The following is a 22,470-nucleotide window of genomic DNA, read 5'->3' as shown; positions in this document are numbered from 1 at the left end:
CTTTTTCTTTTTCCTTCCCTATTCTTAATTTTATTACCCCTTTTTTTTTCCCTTCCCTAGACTCTTGTATTGTTTACCCATTGCTGATATGTAATTACTAATTAGTGCAACTTGTTCATTTTAGTTTTCAATAGTTTGTTTAAGATAAATATACAAGATTTTCAGTTTAATACAAGGATTCTACATATATATATTAAGTGCAAGAGAATGACATGCTACATTATCTTAGGGTTGGCAAAACGGGCCTACTAGGCTCGACTCAGCCCAATCCATATGCAATTCGAGAAAAATGAATCAAGTTAGAGTTGGTTTGAAAAAAAATGAACCAAAAAATTCAACACAACCTGACTCGAGCTGGGTTAGGATTGGCTCAGGTTGGTTAGTTTTCAGCCTATTTAAATGAGCATGTAGTATTAATGCACCATGTATGTGACTTCCATTAGCTTAAACAATACAATTACCTTACAGAATTTATAAAAAAAGTAAAACAGAAACTGGTTATAGAATGAGAAGCAAAAAACCAAGAATACAATAAGCTTTCAATGCAAGAATTGAGGCCAAGACTAAGCAACTAAGGCTATGAAGCCAGGGGTTGAGGGAGCACTGACGATGATGGCTGGCGGATGCGTCTCAATTTTTGAGTGAGAAATTGAATAAAAATGGCAGCGATATGAGAAGATTTGGGACTTAAGTTTAGAGAAGGAAAAAAGGCGATGACAACATGTGTGAGTTTTGTCCCTTTTTTATATTATATTTTGTATTTAAAAAAAAACTCAACCCACTAACTGGCCTATTTGACCATCGGGTTGACTCGTTTTATCCTTAGCTGGCTCAGGTCAAGTTAACTCGGGTTGACAACTCATTTTTACCAACTCAACTCGACTCATTTTTGACAAATTACGAACCAACTCGATAGATTGAATCATTTTTTCCAACCTTACTATCTTCGTGTCACCACAGGAATCAAATGCAACGTAAAAACAAGAAAGAATATGATTTAAATTTTATGTGAATATTGAATCATATTTTTAAATATTGCATGACCACCGCGACGTTTATTTTAAGGAAAAAGTATGTATCATTTTAAAAGATACAAAGTTATGTCATTTTAAGTGAAAAAAAGAGATAAATCATGAAAGAGAGCGTGGAGGAAACCTTTTTTAAAAATATAAATCTTACCTCTTTGTGAGAGAAAAATGATATAAGACGTGTCATTTAAAATGACACATATTTTTTTTTTTTTTTTTAAACGACAATGTGTTTTACATGCGATGCGAATAAGATGCTATGTTAGGATATGTATGCCTATGCTATGTCAATTATGAATGGGTTCTTGTTTCAAAAAAAAAAAATTATGAATTGGTTCAGTGTGCTTTGAGCAGCCTCTAATAATGCGTAGGCAGCGTAGCCATCCATCCCAAGTCTCATCATTGTACGAATACGATATTGCTTCTGTCAGTGTCACTACGAATTATTGAAAAGCTTCCTACTTTGATCTTCAGGGTCAATTACACAATTACCCTTTTGTTTTTAACAGGTTTGGAATCAAGAATCAACCCACACTTTTTCTCTATTAGCAATTTAGCATTAAATACTGAAAGAGCACGAGAAATTTTTTTTTATCGATAATTTGAATTTTTAAAAATAAAAAAAATTCAGTTTCTCGAAATTCTGAAAGAATCTCATGTACGAAACACCCCTAAGTTAAATGAAATTCTCATGGGAAAGCACATCTAAGACAGCTCCACATCCATCGAAAAACAAAAGAAGAGTAGATTATTAACATATACATTTTTAAGTTTTGAAAACAAGTGTTAACACACCATTAAAATTAACAGTTTAACTTCGTAAAAAAAATTAGTCAGCAAGAAGTAAAAGTGACCAACAAAATAAATAACATGTATACTAAGTAAAAATAAAGTAATTACATGTTTTCCCGTTGCTCTCTAAACATGTTTTCACTACCTACCATCACCCATCACTATCACTTAAACTTTACACTCCTTAAAAATCCTTTCCTAGTCATAGTAAACAAACATGTTTCTTTGCTCTTTCTCTCTCTTTTTACTGGCAAAAAAAGAGCGTCTTCTCTCCTTCTTCAGCCTAATAAAAGACAAAACCTATTCTCGATATGTGAACCAACCAAACCACCCTCAAAATCCCGTAAAGACAAACAACAACCCCAGCGACATGACCAACATAAGAGGATCAAAAAGCATCAAAGAAACCCCATTGAAAAGGACAGCATCAGGAACATCTGCTTTTTTGCAGGGCTTAAGTTGACCCAAGATGCCTCCGTTCTGAATACACCTAAATTTGTTGTCCACACAGAGTCCTCTATTCCCTCCTAACTTGAGCTTCCCTCCAACTTTGTTTGAGAATGGGATTCTACCACTCAAATTGTTGTTCTCCAAGTTGATCTCATCAGCAAATTCAAGAAGTGCAAACTCCTCAGGAACAGGCCCTTCAAGCATGTTGTTATCAAGCCCAAGATAAGACAAGTTCCTCAGATAAACCCCCATTGAGGCAGGGATATTCCCAACCAAACCCATGTCTGAAAATCCCATTTTTATCACACCACCAAGATTTTCCCATATTTCTGGAATCTTCCCAGAAAGTGAATTCCCACTGAGGTACACTTCCTTCAATCTTGGAATCTCTCCCAGGAACAAAGGGACCCCAAAATTACCAAAACTGTTGAAGCTGAGGTCCAAAAACTCAAGCTTTTGCAAGTTTCTCAAACTCTCAGGGATCTTACAACCAAACCCGTTGTAACTCATATCAAGCTTCAAAAGCTCCGTGAGATTCCCCAGAGATTCAGGGACACACCCTTCAAACTCATTCTCACTGAGGTCAAGAACCTTCAGATTCTTCAGCATTGCCAAACTAGGACTCACCTCACCTCCAAGGTGGTTTCTCGAGAGAGTAACCTCTTCCAAGTTGACCAAACCACCAATGTGACGTGGAACTTCACCGTGAAAACCGTTTCCGATCAAAACAAGCCTCCTCAGAGAGGTGAGATTCGAAAGCAAGTGAGTAAAAGGCGCAACCAAAGATGGGTTGTCGATGAAAACAAGCTCCTCAAGAGTTGGAGGAAAAGAAGGAAGAAGAGAAACTAAGGAAAGGGGTGTTGTTGTGTGGTTGAAGCATTTGTAGAAGAAGAGTTTGCGAAGATAGTTGAATGAAGTGAAGAGAAGAGGGTTAAGGGTTGCGTTAAGGGAGCAAGGTGGGTTTGGAGTTTCATCAGAAACGTAACCGAAGCTGAGCTCCACAACGTGTGCAATCTGTTGAGTGGTGTCCCAGTCGCAAACGACGCCGTGTGGGGCGGAGAGACAGAGGTCGTCGGGGAAGAGGGTGCGCCAGGGAATGGTGGGGTTGAGAGAGTTAAGCACTTCATAAACCGCTTCCTGTTCGCCGGTGTCCAACGGAGGTTGCTGCTGTGAGAGGAGGAACACGGTGGACAACAGAGCTATTCTTAACAACAAAAGACCCATCGAATTTGATACAATGAAAATGTTGCAACTTTAGAATGTTTGTTTGTTTGTTATTATAATAGAGTAATGGCTGTGAAAGTGTTGATGATGAAGGGTTTGTGAAATTACAAAAGTGTCCTTTCTTTGGTGTTATAAGGGCCGTGTCTCTGTGTTGTGTGTATGGTTGTGTATATGAGAGAGGGAGACAGACAGAGGAACAGGCACACAGTGACAGAGAAGAGATGGATGTTGGTAAGAATAACAAAAGAGAGAAAAGGTGTTGTTGTTGGGGGTTAAAGGTGGGAGAAGAAAAGGACAAGAGATAATGATGAATGTGGCAAGGGGTTAGGGGTAGTGTTGTGAGACAGAGGAACCTGCATGCCTAAGTGGCGACAGGATTCGCCGCGCACTCGCCGACTTTTTGTCTTGTGTTTTAGAAAGCGACATGTAACGCCGTCTGCATTAAAACATCACGTGACCACTCCATTGCTCCACCAAAATTGAACCACCTTCTCATTTCTATTTTTGGCCACGTTTGCCACCAACCTTTTTAACATTATAAACAGACACAGAAAGAGAAAAAGAAAGAGAGAGTTTAATTTTCTGATTGTATATTAAACAGTTAAATGTAATGAAAAAAAAATCATATAATTTATTCAACTAATTATAGGGAATAACATCTATCCTTTTAAAGGATATAAATTTATATTTTTTTAGATTCTAACAGTTGATTTTTGTCCATCAACTGTTATAATTTATTAGATTAAAATTATTAATTAATTAATAATAAATTTGGCCCATTAATTTTGATCCAATAGATTATAACCGTTGATTGGTGGACGAAAATCAACGGTTAGGATCTAAAAGGATATAAACTTATATCCTTTAAAATGATAAATGTTTTCCCCTAATTATATTAGGAAAATGTGTTTCTTATGTTACATGAGATAATTTGTCTCATGCAACACACAAAAAAGTGAGTGAAATCCACCTTTTTTTTTCTCTCTCTCCTTTAAAGTGGGTTCTATTCACTTTTTTGTGTGTTGCATAAAACAAATTATCTCATGTAACCATGGTAGTTAAAATCTCGATTTAAATCGTAGATTTCACGATTTTACGATTTTTCGATTTTTTTCAATCAAAACAATTGTATCAAAATTCCAAACGCTTTTACGATTTTTCTTACGTTAAGATTTTACGTTTTATGATTTTTTATCCTCCTGCCAATTTTAAGTAAAATTCAGATTTTAACTACCATATATGTAACAATGAGAAAAATCAAATCCATATAATTAATTGTGTATATGGTACATGCATTGTCACATGACAAAGCTCCCTGTGTTTTGTCATATGGTACTATTATGGTCGCCTTCGTGATTTTTTAATATAATAGTCGGTTAAATAAATTATTATGGACTTCATTTTTTTTTACTAGATCTTATTAAGAGTTTATTATTGGAGTTGAGCTTAAAAAATCACTACTAGAACTTCTGCCTGTCATTACTGTAAAAGTAAGGAATAACATCATGACCAAATGATGGTAGTCTAATTGACATACGAAAATTGAGCAGGTAAAGATGAGAGCATGTATTCGATCTTTTCCAGTATCATCTTTGAAGGAGGTTTAAAACCTTAATCTTGGATCCACCCCGAATCGAACTAGTCGCGAAACGATGAACCGATTAGAATATTTTCAAAATAAAATAAAATAAAAATAAGATCATAAATATGAATCCTTAAAAACTATTTAGCTTACGTGATGTCTGGTTAGGGTATTGTAATTATTTTTTTTTGTTTTTTCCTTCTTATTCTAACCTTAAGAGCTTCGCAATTTTATTGGTGGAACGAGGGATTGAATATTTATGCTTACTAATACCAACCCATGTTATAACTTTATAGCCTTCAAAAAGTTATGAAATTTCCCTTTCATCCAAAAAATTAAATTCATGTCAGAGTTCCACCAATATATTTATAATTTTCAATCATCAATTTTTCATTAGCATAAGTTCCCAGTTGTAATTGTCCAAGAGTTTAAGGAAAAATATAGAATTGTGCAAGCAGCATCACTAAGAATTTTAACCCATGTTATTGTTTCTTCGATTAAAAATAAAACATTTAACAATTTTATAATCTTCGATTTGATAATATAAATGTCCCCCAGTTGAGGAAAAAAGGGTACCTCTCTTGCCTATAAGATAACATGAAAGTAATTCTGAAGTATATAATAAGCCAATACAATTGATACAAATATTTTTTTTTTTGCTAATAATCCCACCAAATGAATAGATGTTTTTATCTAAAGTTAACATTTTCTGGTTCCCTGGATCTCATGGCATCGATATTGAAGAATATTTCAAAGTATAAGATTAAAATTTGATTTTCAAATGATCAACAAGGAACTGCTGACCACCACTAAGAGAAAAGAAAAGAAAATAATGAAAGAGAAAGTAAACAATAGCCTATAAGGAGCAACTGAAACCTCAGAAGATCATATAACCATAGCTGCCATCATATAGTTACAGAAAATCTACTATTGTCTCTGTCATGCCTTCTTGGTCTGCATGAACAAACAGTCACAACAACAATTGACATCTCTTGTATGGAAGCAACATAATACAACAAACGTTAAAGTTTAAATGATTACGGTGAAAATAGAAAGAAATGTTGTAGTAGCAAAGCAAATGATTATGCATGAATCATCTCCCAGTAATAGACTACTTACAACAAAAAGAGGCCCAAAAACAAAGATTGGTCAGTAAAAAATTTCAAAATCAAGATTATTGGAAAATGTGTAGCCGATTATATCATTTGTTTTCCATAAAAAATCTCCATGATTTTCCTAAACACAGACAGGGAAGACAGAGTGAAACTTACCTTGCTCAGGTATTTTTTCTGAATTTTCAATGCTTCATTACATGCTTTTTTAGCATCAAGATTGGAGGTTATGTCACCCAAGATCTGAAGAACATATAGTTTCACGTGAGATACATGCAAAAACATATACTCATCCATACAAGGGATGGAAGGTGAAAGAGAGAAAGAGAGAAAGAAAGAGAGACCTGGACAACATCGTCCACACCCTTGGCCTCGTTTAAAATCCGCCTATTCTTGATCTCAAGAACACTTGCAACAAGAAAAACAGATAGTGCACTATTTTCCTCTGTATGCCCATTCTTCATTTTTTTTCTCTCAAATTTTCCATATTGCTTTAAGAGTTTGTCATTTACTACAGGCGCAGGGCCTTTTGGTTTAGCACGATCTGGCTCCTCATATTTGAAGAAGATGCTTGGGTTGTATTCCATGGCCCACATCAACTGGAAACAATCTATATTATGTCTTAAAATGAGCTTATTAATTTGAAGCACTCTATCTCATCAAGGAATCAGAAAACAATAGCTTCTCAACGTAAAAAAACAAAAGCAAAAGCAAAAGCATTTTTCTTGAGAAAATTTATATTTGTCCATAGGAATTCATCCTTACCTCCCAAAGATACATAGTATCTGCAAAAGAAAATTCTCTTCGGAAAAGAACCATGAGCATGCGAAATGCAAAAAGATACTCTCCACCATCTAAATCCTCTGCAAAATTAAAAGGAGATCAAGTTAAGTGTTGCTTTCTCACACATTGATACAGAAGAAAGCTTCTGTATACTGAGGCACACTTCAGGCAACATCTCCCTTAGGGAGAGGTCCCATATGATTGTCAAAGAGAGAAATATTTTCCACAAACATCCACCATCTTAAACTGAAAAGCATGTGGAAGCATTTGACGCTGATTCTGGTTCAAAATTAAAAAGATAGAAGAATCTGAACTATGAAGCTATAACTCATAGCATATTAGAAGCTTCCCAAACAAGTTTCACATACCAAGGTGCTGATGAAGCTTGGGATCAACTGTTTTCATTATCTGTGAGAGTGTACCCAACTGAGATTGCACCCCCATTGAACTTGCACTGCACCTGAAGTTCTCTCTCTGTTATGGAAACAAACATAGGAATGTTAAAACACTAGAAAGATTAATTGATTGAGAAGGACCAGGTGCAACACAGATCAAACATTATATTACTGTAGATTTTCTACACATGAGAAGGACCAGGTGCAACACAGTTAAAACACGAAATAAGCCACTGCTTCTACTTGATGAATCAGTTCCAATCCCAACTCTAGAGTCTGTTCCCGGAGTTAGTCATACATTTTGTTGTGCAACAATATTTCTTCAAGTGTGGAAAACATATATATAAAAAGAACAGAACAGGAAAAGAGTTAAGAGATTCCTATTCAGATCTCTTTTAGTCTTTATTCTCAACAGCGATAAGATGTAAGTATGATATAAGTTGTAAGAATAACATCACCAGATATTGACATGCACAAATGTAGCAAAATTAAAAACAATAAGAAATAATGATCTGATGAACAACTAATCATGCTTCCTAACAAAACTTCATATCAGTATTTTCATAGTTATTAATTCTCTAAGGCCACTACCATCTAGGTTGTAGTTTCTACAGATCAACTCCCCACACAAGAAACATGCACTTTTAGGCAAATTTGTTGTTTCATTATGTTTAGCATACCATCCTTCGCATCGCGCGGTCAAAGCACCAAAAGCAATCTGCTTCATTCTCAATAAGAATAATCAAAGGTGAGCAAATATCATTCATTCCTGCAAAGTAAATACGACCTTAAGAATGTCTCAAACTTCTCGAAGCTCTTTCAGTTTAACATTTAAAAATTGTCAGCTATTGTGGTTCACCTTGTACATAACCAATATCATTGTCCAACCAAGCATAAACTGCTAGAACATCCCAAAGTTTTGCTTGATTATCTTCACTCTCATAAAAGACAAGTGCTCGATCTGTTCGAACAACATCCAGACCTACAATGCAACCAATTGCCACTATTACTTAAAACAATTAACTACCACAAACAAAAAAAATTTAAGGGAAAAATAACAGCATAAACTTGGGTAGCTATTATATAATGCTCTCGTTCTGTAAGCATCATGGAACAGATGCCATCAGCACCACAAATCAGGCACTAAACATTCTGCCTTAATCTGATTTCTGGGTTGCTAGTCAGTTTTAATGACTTCAAATATTTTTGTTATTGAGTTATCATCGTATGGTATGTATGCGAGGATGTTGCCTTTGCCATTACATATTTAATCCATTCTCTTTTTTTTAATAAAAAAATAAAATTTCTTGAGTTTAGGTAAAAACTATATTGTATTTGCCTTCTTTGTGGGGAAAATTTACTTGACAACCAATTAAGTGAAAATTACTAATAAAATCACGACCTTACTCCTGCAAAAAGAACACAACCCTGTTTCTATGCAATTGATCTGAGACAAACTGTAAATACCAAAAAGAATTCTCTTTTCCTGTATCCGCAAAATTATGGCACAACCTTTTTTCTTTAATGAAGGCCCAAGAAGTAAAACTTTTCGAACGAAATTAAAAGCAAACAGAATGAAAAAAGTATCCAGTATTTATGCAGCAGCATATACATACCAATCTGATGTAATAACTGCATCCACTGCACAACTTTCTTATCTGAAGCCGGGACGCCTACCAAAGAATGATCTGTTGGCTGGCCATCATCACCGATGATGGGTGTTGTAATAAATTTTCCACTACCAATGGCTGGGACCAGTTTTTGACATTCAGCTTTCCACATATCATACTGCCCCCTGAATAATAAATTTATAAAAAAAAATTTGTTTATTTTCAATGAATACAAAAGAAAGGAAGAAAAAGGAAGAGAAGACTAGGGATTGACACCCTAAAAAATTTGAAACACCAGTTGCCTTTTAGAAAAACCAACACTAGACTATAGGAGGAAACATAGGAAGCCATCCAGCCTTGTGTTAATATAGTCTATAGATTCTATGGGAGGTAAAGTAAAGAGAATTAATTAATCTTATTGTTCATATTTTAAAAGGCACCAAACAAAAAATTGATAGAAAGCATGGTCATTCAAGAGGTCACAATTTGATTAGAATAGTACAATATGAATATTTGGCCAGCAATTATACAGCAATGCTTTAATGGCAATGGTCACAGTCGCAGAAGTGGTAATAGGAAGTGACGGAAATGATAGGAGGCACCGGTAGTATCAGCAGCAACAAAGCAGTGCTGAATGTGGCAACTCGAGGATGGTGGAATTGGCAGATGGGGGTTACATATGGTCTACTTATTTGATATGTTTTATCTCCCGCCTATGTTAGCTAATAAGAAAAGTGATAATTTAGCCCCTCTTCACAGGTTATACAAAAGAAGGTGGAAAAGTACTCCAATAACATTGATCTTAAAACCCACACCAATTGCATTCCCAATAAACAGATACCTGAGTTCAGAGGACCACAGAAATTTGTATAGTATTGCTAATGTTCTTTTATTCCTCTCAATCTGATTTACTAATTCTCAAGAAATACATTAAAATGAAATTATACCTCCGACGTTGTTTGAGGTCATTCCGTTCTTCAAATGTACTGTTAGGATCATAGCAACCTAGCAAGAACTCCCATACTTCCCCTTTGATTGAAGGATGGACACCCTACATAATTTATAGAAATAGACACAGCAATAAGCACAAATCAGAAGGAACAAAAACTTGAACAATAACAGGATAATGATATAACTTTTTCAATGTATATTGTCAGAAAAATACACAGCACATCAAATTGCTACCATAAATCACCATCATATGGTATCACTTTCATAAAGAAAAATGTCTAAAACATGTTGAAGGAAGAAGGGGGCGGGGGAGTATACATAATATTGCTACAGTCTACAAACTATAGGGAAAGGGGTCACCGTGTAGTTGAACGCTAGCTCTCAGAGTGATTACAAACCCGCTAACATACAGACAGACACACACATACATATATACCAGAAGCCAAAAGAAAGATTGTTACTACACATTATTGACAGATTTAGCAATGTAATTATAAACATTATACAAGTAAACAATAAAATTTACCCCCCGCTGGATTCGTCTAAGCACTTTCGCAATATCCAAGCGACCATCTTCAGAGAATGATGCATGCCATCTTCTTGCACTTAGAGTTTTGCCAGCCTGTGTGACCAAAAAGTGAAGTGTGGAAATCATAAGAATAAAATAGAGATAAATAAAACCAACAACTCACACAAGTATATATAATAGTAATAATGCAAAATAGCATCTACCTTGTAGGCATAGACAAAAACATAAGCATAAATTTTCAATCTTGTACTATTATCAATATTTTGTTTATCACATTCAAAGGGTTTACAAGTGTACAATCATTACATACAGTGTTAATAGAATTGATGTGCATTTGGGATAAAAATAAAAGACAAAAAGAAGAGTGATAAGAAAGCATTAGTTGAGAAGAAAAAACACACCCTTGGTTTGAAACGAGTGGCTGGAACATCAGCTTGGCATTCTGGTCGAATGGGGTAGAAGGAATTCAACTCAGTAACTCCAGAACTCTTCATAAGAACCCTCAACAGTCCCTCACAACCAACCATCTACTAAAACGAAGTTCTTCAATTCCAGGTCCGTTGCTAGAAATCCATCACCATCAATTTGCTGCTCATTGAAGAAACCCAAACCTAACCCATAAAAAAAAAAAATTAATTTTTTTTTTCTTCAATGAAAAGGAAAACAAAAGGGTCAGTTTCACTGGCAATGGCATCTTTCTATGAATACAACTAAGTTAGTTTCCTTAAAGTTGCCAAATTCTCAAAAAAATAAAAAACTAGACATATCAAATCGTTGTTTGGAAACATCGATGATAAGAACAATATCTTAATCCGATTCTGCATCTTAAAGCAGCTCCTGGAAAACCCAGTTGCGGGAACGTTTTTGAGGAAAACATGAAATCACATGTGAGAAAAAGGAAGCACCTTGGCGATTTTGAAAACGATTTAATGCGAAGAGGTGAAGCTTATTCTGGAGCTGTGGACGAATCTGTGAGAGAGAGAAAGAAAGAGAGAGAGAGAGAGAGAGAGAGAGAGAGAGAGAGAGAAAGAGAGAATGGTGAATTCAATGCTTCGCAGGAGAGGAACAAGGAGGTGAGAGAGATTGAAGGAGATGAATGTTGAATAGAATAATTCGCAAAAATGGAACAATGATTGATTGTCGCAAAATGAACTATATATATGCAATTTCTTAACGGTTATTTGCACATTTTCACATTTAGATTTGGTTGGTTTTTTCACAAATTCAACATTTTTCATAAATATTTAGAATTTTGGATAATTTTTTTTTTTGAACTGTTCTCCCACCCACCCTACTATGACTGATATTTGAATTTTTCAGGGTCCGCATTAACCAATTCAAAGTGCGACCTTACATGACAAAAAGGGAAGAAATAATTTTTTTTGATGAACATGTTTTGATCTTATTTGTTACTAGCGTTTCGATGAATTAATTCTCAAATCATTTTTGTTTTTTGTTTTTTGTTTTTTTTGAAAAAATAGGTAATAATGAAAAGCGTAGGTTAATTATAATTATATAGTGAAAAATACTTATAGTTTTCTTTTTATATCTGAAATCTTTAAATTAGTAATTAATGATAGTGATTTCAAAAAATAAAAATTGAAGACCAAAGTGAAGAAATGAATTAAAGTATTTAATTGACTAATTTTTGTGTGTGTGGTATGTATCCAATTTTTTAAATTTATTTTAATATGTGATTATATTATCTATAGTGGAGGGTGATGATAATAGCATTATGTATACATATTGTGAAATTTTGATTGTTTTAAAAAATATATATAAGGAAAGGGGATCCACGTTCGTATTAACATACAAGTTTAATTTTATATATATTGCTTTAGTATAAACATTTTTGTATTATTGTTTAATCATATATCATACAATGTTAAATGGTAATATTTAAGAAAAGACTTTATTTTTTAGTGCAATAGACAGTGTAACTTAGGTTCGACATTATATGATTATAGAATATAGCATGAATAATATTCGATAAACAATAGGCTGTTAGACGTCAAGAGGGGGAAATATACTTATCAACAATCATTAATTTAAGGGAAATAGTTGTCTTATGTCACATAAGACAACTATCTTATGTTGCACACTCATGAAATTTTATGCCCATTTTTCTTTTTCTTTTTTATTTTTTTAAAATTGTGGGTCCACAACTTTGTCTCACCCACATAACATATCTATCTTATGCAACATAAGATTAATAACTCTCTTAATTTAATTGGTAAAAACTTGTTTTCTTAAGAAGTGATTTTAAGTTGGAGTTTTGAGGAGAAAGTTATATTTACAACCTATTTTCGTTTACAACTTCTTACAATCATATTTTAACCGTTGATTTTCATCAATCAACGGTTAAGATTTTCGCAAATCAAATTTATTAATTAATTATTAATTCACAATAAATGACAATCGTTGATTGGCGAAAATCAACGATTAAGATATGATTGTAAGAGTTTGTAACTATTTGGGTTGTTAAATATAACCCCTCCCATTTTTGAGAATAAAAAAAATAAAATTGGGCAGTAGTTTTGGATAACTAGACCCAGTCATCATCGTTACAACAAATTAGTTAATGTCTTAATGGTAATCAATCCTTCACAACAATTATTGATCATATCTAGTAACACCAAAAACTAACATTTCCGTCCTCATTAGGAGGAGAACAAATACATAGTCCAAAAACACAAGCCCTTTATCAAAAGCATGTTCTTTTTTATAGGCTTTAATGTTAATCTACAATAAATGTAGATAAATAATTTACATTCGCTTCCAAAACGACGTCATTTTACGTTAAAAAATTAAAAATTATAATTAAAAAGACTATAATAACCCTGAAATAAATTATAATTACAAAAATACTTTGATTTCTGCCTCAAAAATGACGTCGTTTTGGGCTTAATGTAGATAAGTTATCTACACTGACGGTAGAAAAAGAGAACCCTTTTTTTAAGGGAAAACATTGTCCTTTTAAAGAATCTAACTTTATATCATGAGTAAATACCCCTTTTCGTTCCTGGCAATTTTCACGACGCACATTTTAGTCTCGAACAATAAAAAAGGCTCATTTTAGTCCCTAATGTTTGAAAAAAAGGGCCACGTTCGTCCTTCCGTTAGTTGCATTTGACGGCCCAATTAACGGAGCACATGTGGACCGTTACTTTGCCGAGTCACCGTTAAGTATGCCAGCGTGGAAGTAATACAATGTCGTTTTATATCTTCTTGGAGTTTTGGACAACTAACTCTAGCATCGAAGGCCCTATTTGGTCCCTGACAAATTTATCGAGGCCCTATTTGGTCCTTAACACCACAAACCTTTCTCTATCTGCATGCACCTCGAGCTGCATTAAATGTTTTTTTCCTCAACTCTTTCTTCAATCAATATAGTTTTCTGCAAGTGAATTTTCCCCCCATGTCAAAAGAAAATGAGCAATTTTCCACAGAGATTCTGCAAATGGGTGTTGAGAACTCTAACCCAAATTCAGGCACTCTTAATTTCTCAGTTAAAGTACAGCCTAAATTGCCAGATTTTCTTAGTTCAGTTAATCTAAAATATGTGAAATTCGGTTACGGCTACCTCATTAGCCATTGTTTGTATTTGTTGCTGGCACCACCTCTTCTTGCAACCTTGATTGCTCATATTGGAAATTTCACTTGGAAAGATCTCTATGACAAACATGACCTCACTGAGGCTCTATTTATATAAGCACTTTTGTGCTTAATGCTATATTTTTATATTGAATCTACACCCCGGTCTACCTATTTGCTTGATTTTTCATGTTTTTGCCCTTCAGATGAATACAAGGTAAACAACACTTTTTTGTTAATTATTTACCACTCTTCACATATTTAAGTGTGGATGAGATTTCAGTCTTCATTATTTGAGATTGTATAATTCTTTGCCAATATGTTTAAGGGAATGTAAGCCTATTTATGTATATATATTCAATTTTTTGCATGCATTGAATGGGACAATTAAGGACAAGAGGTATCCATGGTGATGTTTAGGGCAATTAAGGACCTTCTTGCTGTCACAAAAGTAAAACCAAAGGAATATTAAACACCACCCCATCACTCTCATCAATGATAATAAACCAAAGGGAAGATATTGAAGGGAGGAAGGGACTTTCTGTAAGCAAAGATGTCAGGTTGGAGGCCATGCATCAAAGGCCAATATTACCACATTAGGTCCACTAGTCCTACCAGATTCAAAACAGCTTCACTTTTTCACCAATTTTCTCTTCAAGAAAAAGAAAACAAAGCCATACATTCCGGATTACAAGCTGGCTTTTGAGCATGTATGCATTCTGGCAACAAGTAAGAAAGTGTTGGATGAGATTCAGAAGAATTTGGAGCTCACAGAGGAGTACATGGAAGCATCAAGGAAGACATTGGAACGATTTGGCAACACATCTAACAGCAGCATCTGGTATGAACTGGCATTACCTTGAGTTTAACTCAAGGATCAAGAGGGGTAATAGGGTTTGTCAGATAGCTTTTGGTGCTGGGTTCATGTGTAACAGTGTTGTTTGGAAGGCCCTCAGGAATGTTGGGAGACCCAAGCAGAGTCCTTGGATTGAGGATGAGTGCTGCACCACCTAGCTAACAAAAAACCTTTTAGGGATCCTACATTTCCATATTATGAGCAATGGAAAAATTACATCAATTAAATAAATAAAACAGATAGAGAAAGGTTTGTGGTGTTAAGGACTAAATAGGGCCTCAATACATTTGTCAGAGACCAAATAGGGTCTCGATAAATTTGTCAGGGACCAAATAGGGCCTCGATAAATTTGTCAGGGACCAAATAGGGCCTTCGATGCTAGGGTCAGTTGTCCAAAACTCCAAGAAGACATAAAACGACGTCGTATTACTTCCACGCTGGCATACTTAACGGTGACTCAGCAAAGTAACAGTCTACGTGTGCTCCGTTAGTTGGGTTGTCAGATGCCAACTAACGGAAGGACAAACGTGGCCTGTTTTTTCAAATATTAGGGACTAAAATGAGCCTTTTTTATTGTTCGGGACTAAAATGTGCCTCGTGAAAATTGTCAGGGACGAAAAGAGGTATTTACTCTTATATCATTTTAGATCCTAACCGTTGATTTTCGTCAATCAACGGTTAGGATTTATTGGGTTTTATTGTGAATTACTAATTAATTAATAAATTTGATTCAATAAATCCTAATTGTTGATTGACGAAAATCAACAATTAGGATCTAAAAGAACACAAAATTATATTCTTTAAAAGGATAAATATTTTTTTCTTTTTTTAAATAAGTAAGTGTGGACAAATGAGTAAAAGTACGGACATCTTTAATTAGCACAATTTTTCAAAGTGCAGCACCCACTCAAATTATCCATATTTAGTCCTCACAATCACACAACTTTTGTAGACAAAGTCTACACAAGAATTTCTCAAGAAGACTATAAGGTGGTGTTTGGTTGAGGGGTTTTTTAAATTTGCCCATGCAAATGATGTTGGGATTATGGGAAGCATGTGTTTGGTTGAGGGAGAAAAGAAGCAATACCCAGGGAAACATGATGCATACCATTTTCAGTTTTGCCCCATTTAACTATGCATCGGTACTGTTTAAAAAGTAAAGTGGGAGGTGGTTTTTTGATGAAAGCTAGCTAAATCACATAGGCCACAACAAATCATACCAAATATACCCTCACCATTTTTCTTTGTTTTGCTTCTGCAGCTAAATCATCATGGGTCAAAGTCTCGGTTGGGTTCAGGATCGGCATCAGTCGATACTGCTGGTAGAGCCTTGAGGCCTAGGAAACAATACAAAGAAAAGGGTAATTCCAGGAAGAGGTGCCATTTTTATGAAATATTGTTAGATGACATGGATGCACATCAGGTACTCAACCATAGAAATAAGGTCTTTTGACCTTTGGACCAAAGTTGGTATCGTGGTCTTGTCGATGGCTATAACAAAGAAACAAAGCTTCACCATATCAAATATGACGATCGAGAAGAAGAATGGATTGATCTCCAAACTATTTCTTTTTCTTTTTCGTTTTAAAAATTTTAATAATAGGGATATTTTCGTAATTGTCACTTATTTCCCATCTATATTTTACCTCAAACCAAATATAGGTTTTATAAATTTTACCTAATTTGCCCGGTAAAATTTGTTCAAACTAAACAACTTTTTTTTACATTTTCCTACTTAACTCACTTTCCAACCATTTTCCTATCAATTACATTTCCCTAGTATTCAAAAAATTTCTCCTCAACCAAACGACCCCTAAGATGTATTCATTGGTATTCCAATGGATAGAATGAAGAAATTAAACAGCATTTCCCTTTTTTTTTTTAAGAAAAAACATTCCAAATTCGTTTGACATGTTTCGGGATTAGAAACAATGAATTGCTCCAACAAAATTGGCAGTGTTATATGTACTTACTTTACTTGCACTGGATTTCAAAAAGGATGTTTCTAAAATAAGAACATGTGAGGACCTAATGATTCCAAGCCTAAAAAAAATGGGCTAATGGGAGAACATACTAGAACTCAGTTCAGACATACGCATCTGAATGATTTGGCAGTGAATCCTATCAAGTTAGTTAATTTAAAAAACAAAACAGTATAAACAAATAAATCAAGAACCTTGAATACTGTTATATATATAAAAACAAGTGTTTGGTGTTTGTCATTTTAAATAACATAAATTATGTCATTTTAAGAGAGATAGACACAAGGAATGAAAATCATGAAAGAGAAAGTAAGTGGTTTTTTTTTAATTTAAATTTAAAAAAAAAAATATTTTCTTATGTCTATCTCTCTCTTAAAATGACATAATTTTATGTCATTTAAAATGACAAACATTTTTTCTTAAAAACAAATAATTTTGGATCGATGAAACATTATCAAATTAATTTCAAAAAAGAAACAGCACAAACAAATAAATCAAACAAAATGAACATACCTTGAAATTTGAAAAGAATACTACTACGTAAAACTGCACGGACGTGAATGGGGCAAGGGTTTGTGAGCTTATTTATACTAAGACGGTTGGATGACTTACCCAATCATGTTGTGACACGAGTCCACACCAATATTTGCAATTTTAAATTCAAAATCTGAAAAATCACTATTAAATAAAGAAAGGAAATAGAAATATGATTTGTATTTCAAATTCAAAAATAAATATAGAAACTAACTATTAACTAGGGAAACAATCTGAACATTACGATGTGATGTTATTCATGATATAAGATAATAAAAACAAAATCAAACGATATACAATATGTATCGCGATGCAATAGCTTTGATTAAAGTTAAAATTCATATTCAATAACATATCACGATTTTCGGTCTTTTTCATATTATTATGTTGAATAGTTAATAATTATATATGATGACGAAACTTACCATATAAATGTTAAATTTTATCAATACAATTGTTAGACTGAAATTTTTCGTTAAATATATTAAGCTTAGAGTAAATACCCTTTTTGGTCCTCAGAAAATTTCACGAGGCCCGTTTTAGTACCTAGCAAATAAAAAGGCCCATCGTGGTCCCTTAAAAATTCAAAAGGACCCATTTAGTTGAAATCGTGATCCCTCACAAATTCAAAAAAGAGCCATATAAGTCCTCAAAAGGACTAAAATGGGTCCAATTTAAATTTTTTAGGGACCACGATGGGCCTTTTTATTTGCTAGGAACTAAAACGGGCTTCGTGAAATTTTCTGAGGACCAAAAAAGGTATTTACTCTTAAGCTTATAAGATTTCATTTAATATAAAAATTAGTTGATATTTCATTGCATAACTTCATTTTAGTATATAATTGGCGAGGATGTGGCCTCACAAGTTGGAATTAGTTATTAATATTTGCACACTATCATCTGTCTTTGTTGTAAATATTTGTTATTTTATTATTATTAGTATTTGTTGTATTGGGCCAAGCCCATTAGGTTAAGTATTAGGGTTTTCATTCTCTATAAATAGAGACCTCTTTGTACAGATTATTTACACAATTCAATAATATTTCAAATACCCTTTTCTTTCAAGTTGGTATCAGAGCTCTCGATCATGAAGGCTCTGCTTCCGCGCCTACGAAACCTTTTTATTCTTTTTTACGTCTGCTGCCATCAGCCGCCACCGGAAAATTTTTTCCGGGGACCTCTTGGACCGAGAAGACCATTGCTTCACTGTTCCTCTTTCTTTTTCTTGTCTATTACACAACAATAAACAAACGTTCACAGAATCAACGTACAGAACTTAGAACCACCGTACAGAACCTGTTCATCGCGATTGGACCCTTTTTCCGGTGGATTCTTCACTCCGAACAGCCACAGAAACCATCGCGCTCGCCGGACGACCTTTGCCTGAAAAACCCAGCACCATCGGAGGTCAGACGCGCCTCCACGCGCCGACAGCTTCACCGGCGCGTGACAGCGCGTGACAGTGGTTCTCGGCCGCGGACCACCACAGTTCTGATCGTCTCTCCAAGCCGGCTCTGGATCTGTGCTCTTCACTTTGATCGGACATCGTTTGGTATTTTTTTCCGAATTTCTTGGCTTCTTGGAGTTTGTTCTTTCACCAATTTCTTGCCTCCGACCAGATCTGACGTTGTTTGGTATTTGTTCCGGCCACTGCGTTACTGTTTCGGCCGCTGTGTTACTGTTCCGGTCAGATCTGACGTTGTTTAGTATTTGTTTGTGATTTTTTGGCTTCTTGGTGCTATTCTTTGACAAGTTTTGTGCAGTATGGCCTCTTCTCAAAGGAGTTCCTTTACAAAGTTTTCTGATGGTGCAACTTCTGAACCTAAGAGAGATGATCGATGGTGTTCTTATTGTAAAAGAACAGGTCATATCAAGGATCTATGCTTTCGCCTCCATGGAAAGCAAACTGTCTTAGAAAAGATGAATAGGATGCATGGTCAACAGCATTTTACTTCCTCTAAAATAAATTCTGCATTTCGTCCAGATGAGTTGGAATGGCTCCGAACCCTTCTTGATTCTTTGAGTAAGCCATCTGATACTAGTACTTTGACTATGACTGGTATGAGCTCCAAAACTTCTTCTTTCATTTCTTCATGTAATGATTTTAAACATTCTTGGGTTGTTGATTCTGGTGCTACTGATCATATGGCTTGTTGTGCTGACTCCTTTACTTCTTATCATCCTACCATTGGAACTCATACAATAGCCGTAGCTGATGGCTCTCATACATCAGTTGCGGGTTCTGGTGACATAAACTTACAGCAGTCCTTACATCTTAAGGATGTTCTTCATGTTCCTAAACTCTCCACGAATCTTTTTTCGATTCGTAAAATTACAAAAGATTTGAATTGTACTGTAACCTTCTATCCTACCCATTGTGTTTTTCAGGATCTCGCCACGGGAAAGACGATTGGTAGTGCTAAAGAGCAAGGTGAGCTGTACTATCTGGTGTCACAATCTCCTGCAAATAAAGTAACAGATCACATCTTGATGTCTCATGGTCAATCAACTGCTGATTCTTTGATTTTGCTTCATCATAAGCGCTTAGGTCATCCTCCATTTAGTTTACTCAAATCTTTATTTCCGTCATTATTTTTGTCTAAGTCTGTTGAGTCTTTTCATTGTGATGTTTGTGAATTTGCTAAGCATCATCGTGTGTCTTTTCCTTCTAGTATTACTAAGAGTGCTGAACCTTTTGATCTTATTCATTCTGATGTTTGGGGTCCCTCTAAAGTCCCTCATGCTTCTGGAAATAGATGGTTTGTTTCTTTCATTGATGATTGCACTAGTGTAACTTGGGTGTACTTAATGCATGAAAAGTCTGAGGTACCACAACTGTTCTTTCAATTTTATAAAATGGTTGAGACCCAGTTTGGTAAAAAAATAAGAGACTAAGAACAGATAATGGTACTGAATATGTTAATCACAGTTTTTCCCAATTTATAAGAAATAACGGTATGATTCATGAACTTACTTGTGTTGACACCCCCCAACAGAATGGGGTTGCTGAAAGAAAAAATCGTTACCTTCTTGAAGTGGCTCGTGCATTAATGTTTCAGACACATGTACCCAAATATTATTGGGGAGATGCTATTCTTACTGCAGCATTCTTGATCAACCGTTTACCCACTCGGGTACTTGACCATGTAAGTCCTATTCACTCCATGACTTCTTTTTTCCCTTCTATTCCAATTATGAGTCTTCCTCCACGTGTGTTTGGGTGTGTTGTTTTTGTTCATATTCATAAACATCATCGTAGTAAGTTGGACCCTAGGGCTATTAAATGTGTTTTTCTTGGTTATGCTCCTGTTAAGAAGGGCTACAACTGCTATCACCCTAGTAGTAGGAAATTTTTTGTTTCTATGGATGTTACATTTCAGGAATCTGAGTCTTTTTTCCAAGGTCCTCATCTTCAGGGGGAGAATCCTTCACCAGAAATCTCATCACCTCCCGTCTTTGAGTTTGAATCTTCAGTGTCTACTCCTTTACCTGTGTCAGTGTATCCTCCTCTTGGTCCTGTTCATCCTGTGTATGTTCCTCTGTGTCTGATCCTCCTGTGAGTAATCCTTCTGTGACTGATTCTCCTGTGATTGATACATCAAGTACACCAGAGATACGAAAGATTATGACACCCGAGTTGGTATATCAAAGAAGGAAACAACCCACATTGCCTCAGCAGCAACCTCAATCGTCTGAACCACTGGTAAGTCCTAAATCTCATATTTCTGATCATGATGTTAATACTTCTGATGACTTACCCATTACTACTGATTCTGATGATTTACCCATTGCTCTTAGAAAAGGAAAAAGAGCTTGTCCCAAGAAATCTTGTCCCTCCTGTCCCTCTTGTACTCAATACCCTATCTCCCATTTTGTTTCCTATGCTAATCTTTATGTGCAGCACAAAAGCTTTGTTTCAGCACTAGACTCTATTGCAATCCCAAAATCAGTACATGAAGCCTTGAAAGATGGGAATTGGGCTCAAGCCATGCAAGAGGAAATGAATGCGTTGGAGAAAAATAAAACATGGGAGGTTATTGATAGACCTAATGGAAAGAAAGTAGTAGGGTGCAGATGGGTTTATGCCCTGAAATATAATTCTGATGGAACTCTTGAGAGATATAAGGCTCGATTAGTTGGCAAAGGTTACACTCAAACCTATGGCATTGATTATGAAGAAACATTTTCTCCAGTTGCAAAGATGAATACGGTGAGAGTCTTGTTATCCCTTGCTGCCCATTACAATTGGGATATAAATCAATTTGATGTGAAAAATGCTTTCCTCAATGGTGAGTTAGAAGAAGAAGTCTACATGGAAATCCCGCCTGGTTTTGATTCTGTGAAGGGAGAAAATAAAGTTTGTAGATTAAAAAAGGCCTTGTATGGATTGAAGCAGTCACCTCGTGCCTGGTTTGGAAGGTTTACTAAGGTTATGATGACCTTAGGATACAGACAGAGTCAAGGAGATCACACTCTTTTCTTCAAGCACTCCCATAATGGGAAGCTTACTGTGCTCCTTGTATATGTTGATGATATTATTATCACAGGTGATGATTTTGTAGAAAAACAGATTCTGCAAACACGGCTTGCCTCTGAGTTTGAAGTCAAAGACCTTGGGAAACTGAGATATTTCCTAGGGATAAAAGTAGCTCATTCAAGGAAAGGAATTTTTATTAGCCAGAGGAAATATGTTCTTGATCTTCTCAAAGAAGCAGGAAAGCTCGGGTGTAAACCCTCTAATACTCCTATTGAGCAGAATCACACGATATGCTATGAAGAAGAGAGTCCTCCAGTTGATAAAGGACAATATCAACGGCTAGTTGGGAAATTGATATATCTGGCTCATACTAGACCAGATCTAGCTTATGCTGTTAGTGTTGTCAGTCAGTTTATGCACGATCCAAAGGAGAAACACATGCAGGTAGTAGAGAGAATTCTGCAGTATCTTAAAGCTACTCCTGGTAAAGGATTGTTATTCCGACGTGATGGCAATCTCTCTTTAGAAGTTTACACTGATGCTGATTATGCTGGATCCGTGACTGACCGTC

The 22,470-nt window shown here is 35.2% G+C and overlaps 2 protein-coding genes and 1 pseudogene across 4 annotated transcripts; 1 reads left to right on the top strand and 2 right to left on the bottom strand.

Moving 5' to 3' along the window:
- Positions 1-2,153: 2,153 nt before the first annotated feature.
- On the bottom strand, positions 2,154-3,494 carry LOC133310556 (piriformospora indica-insensitive protein 2-like). Its single transcript, XM_061511507.1, has one exon. It carries the CDS (start codon positions 3,492-3,494, stop codon positions 2,154-2,156), a length of 1,341 nt encoding a protein of 446 aa, XP_061367491.1.
- A 2,270-nt stretch (positions 3,495-5,764) lies between these two features.
- Positions 5,765-11,563, bottom strand: LOC133310548 (rab GTPase-activating protein 22-like). 3 transcript variants are annotated; one of them, XM_061511497.1, is made up of 12 exons: positions 11,362-11,563; positions 10,858-11,067; positions 10,454-10,549; positions 9,924-10,027; positions 8,983-9,161; positions 8,226-8,348; positions 8,047-8,135; positions 7,340-7,445; positions 6,954-7,051; positions 6,533-6,787; positions 6,348-6,431; positions 5,765-6,030 (listed from the first exon to the last, which is right to left on the bottom strand). In XM_061511497.1, exons 2-12 carry the CDS (start codon positions 10,981-10,983, stop codon positions 6,016-6,018), a joined length of 1,275 nt encoding a protein of 424 aa, XP_061367481.1. In that variant the 5' UTR covers positions 10,984-11,067; positions 11,362-11,563; the 3' UTR covers positions 5,765-6,015. The 3 variants fall into 3 exon arrangements, with proteins under 3 accessions (XP_061367481.1, XP_061367480.1, XP_061367482.1); XM_061511496.1 differs by lacking the exon at positions 5,765-6,030 and having other exon boundaries at positions 6,093-6,431; XM_061511498.1 differs by lacking the exons at positions 5,765-6,030; positions 6,348-6,431 and having other exon boundaries at positions 6,665-6,798.
- Positions 11,564-13,874: 2,311 nt separating this feature from the next.
- On the top strand, positions 13,875-15,064 carry LOC133310555 (3-ketoacyl-CoA synthase 10-like; annotated as a pseudogene).
- The last annotated feature ends 7,406 nt before the right edge of the window (positions 15,065-22,470 follow it).

This window comes from Gastrolobium bilobum, unplaced genomic scaffold (assembly GCF_033153095.1).
Source record: "Gastrolobium bilobum isolate Gb01-03AN ecotype WA unplaced genomic scaffold, APGP_CSIRO_Gbil_v1 utg2169, whole genome shotgun sequence".
NCBI lineage: Eukaryota > Viridiplantae > Streptophyta > Magnoliopsida > Fabales > Fabaceae > Gastrolobium > Gastrolobium bilobum.
The sequence above is the reverse complement of the archived record's forward strand: the minus strand, read 5'-3'. Positions and strand labels throughout refer to the sequence as shown.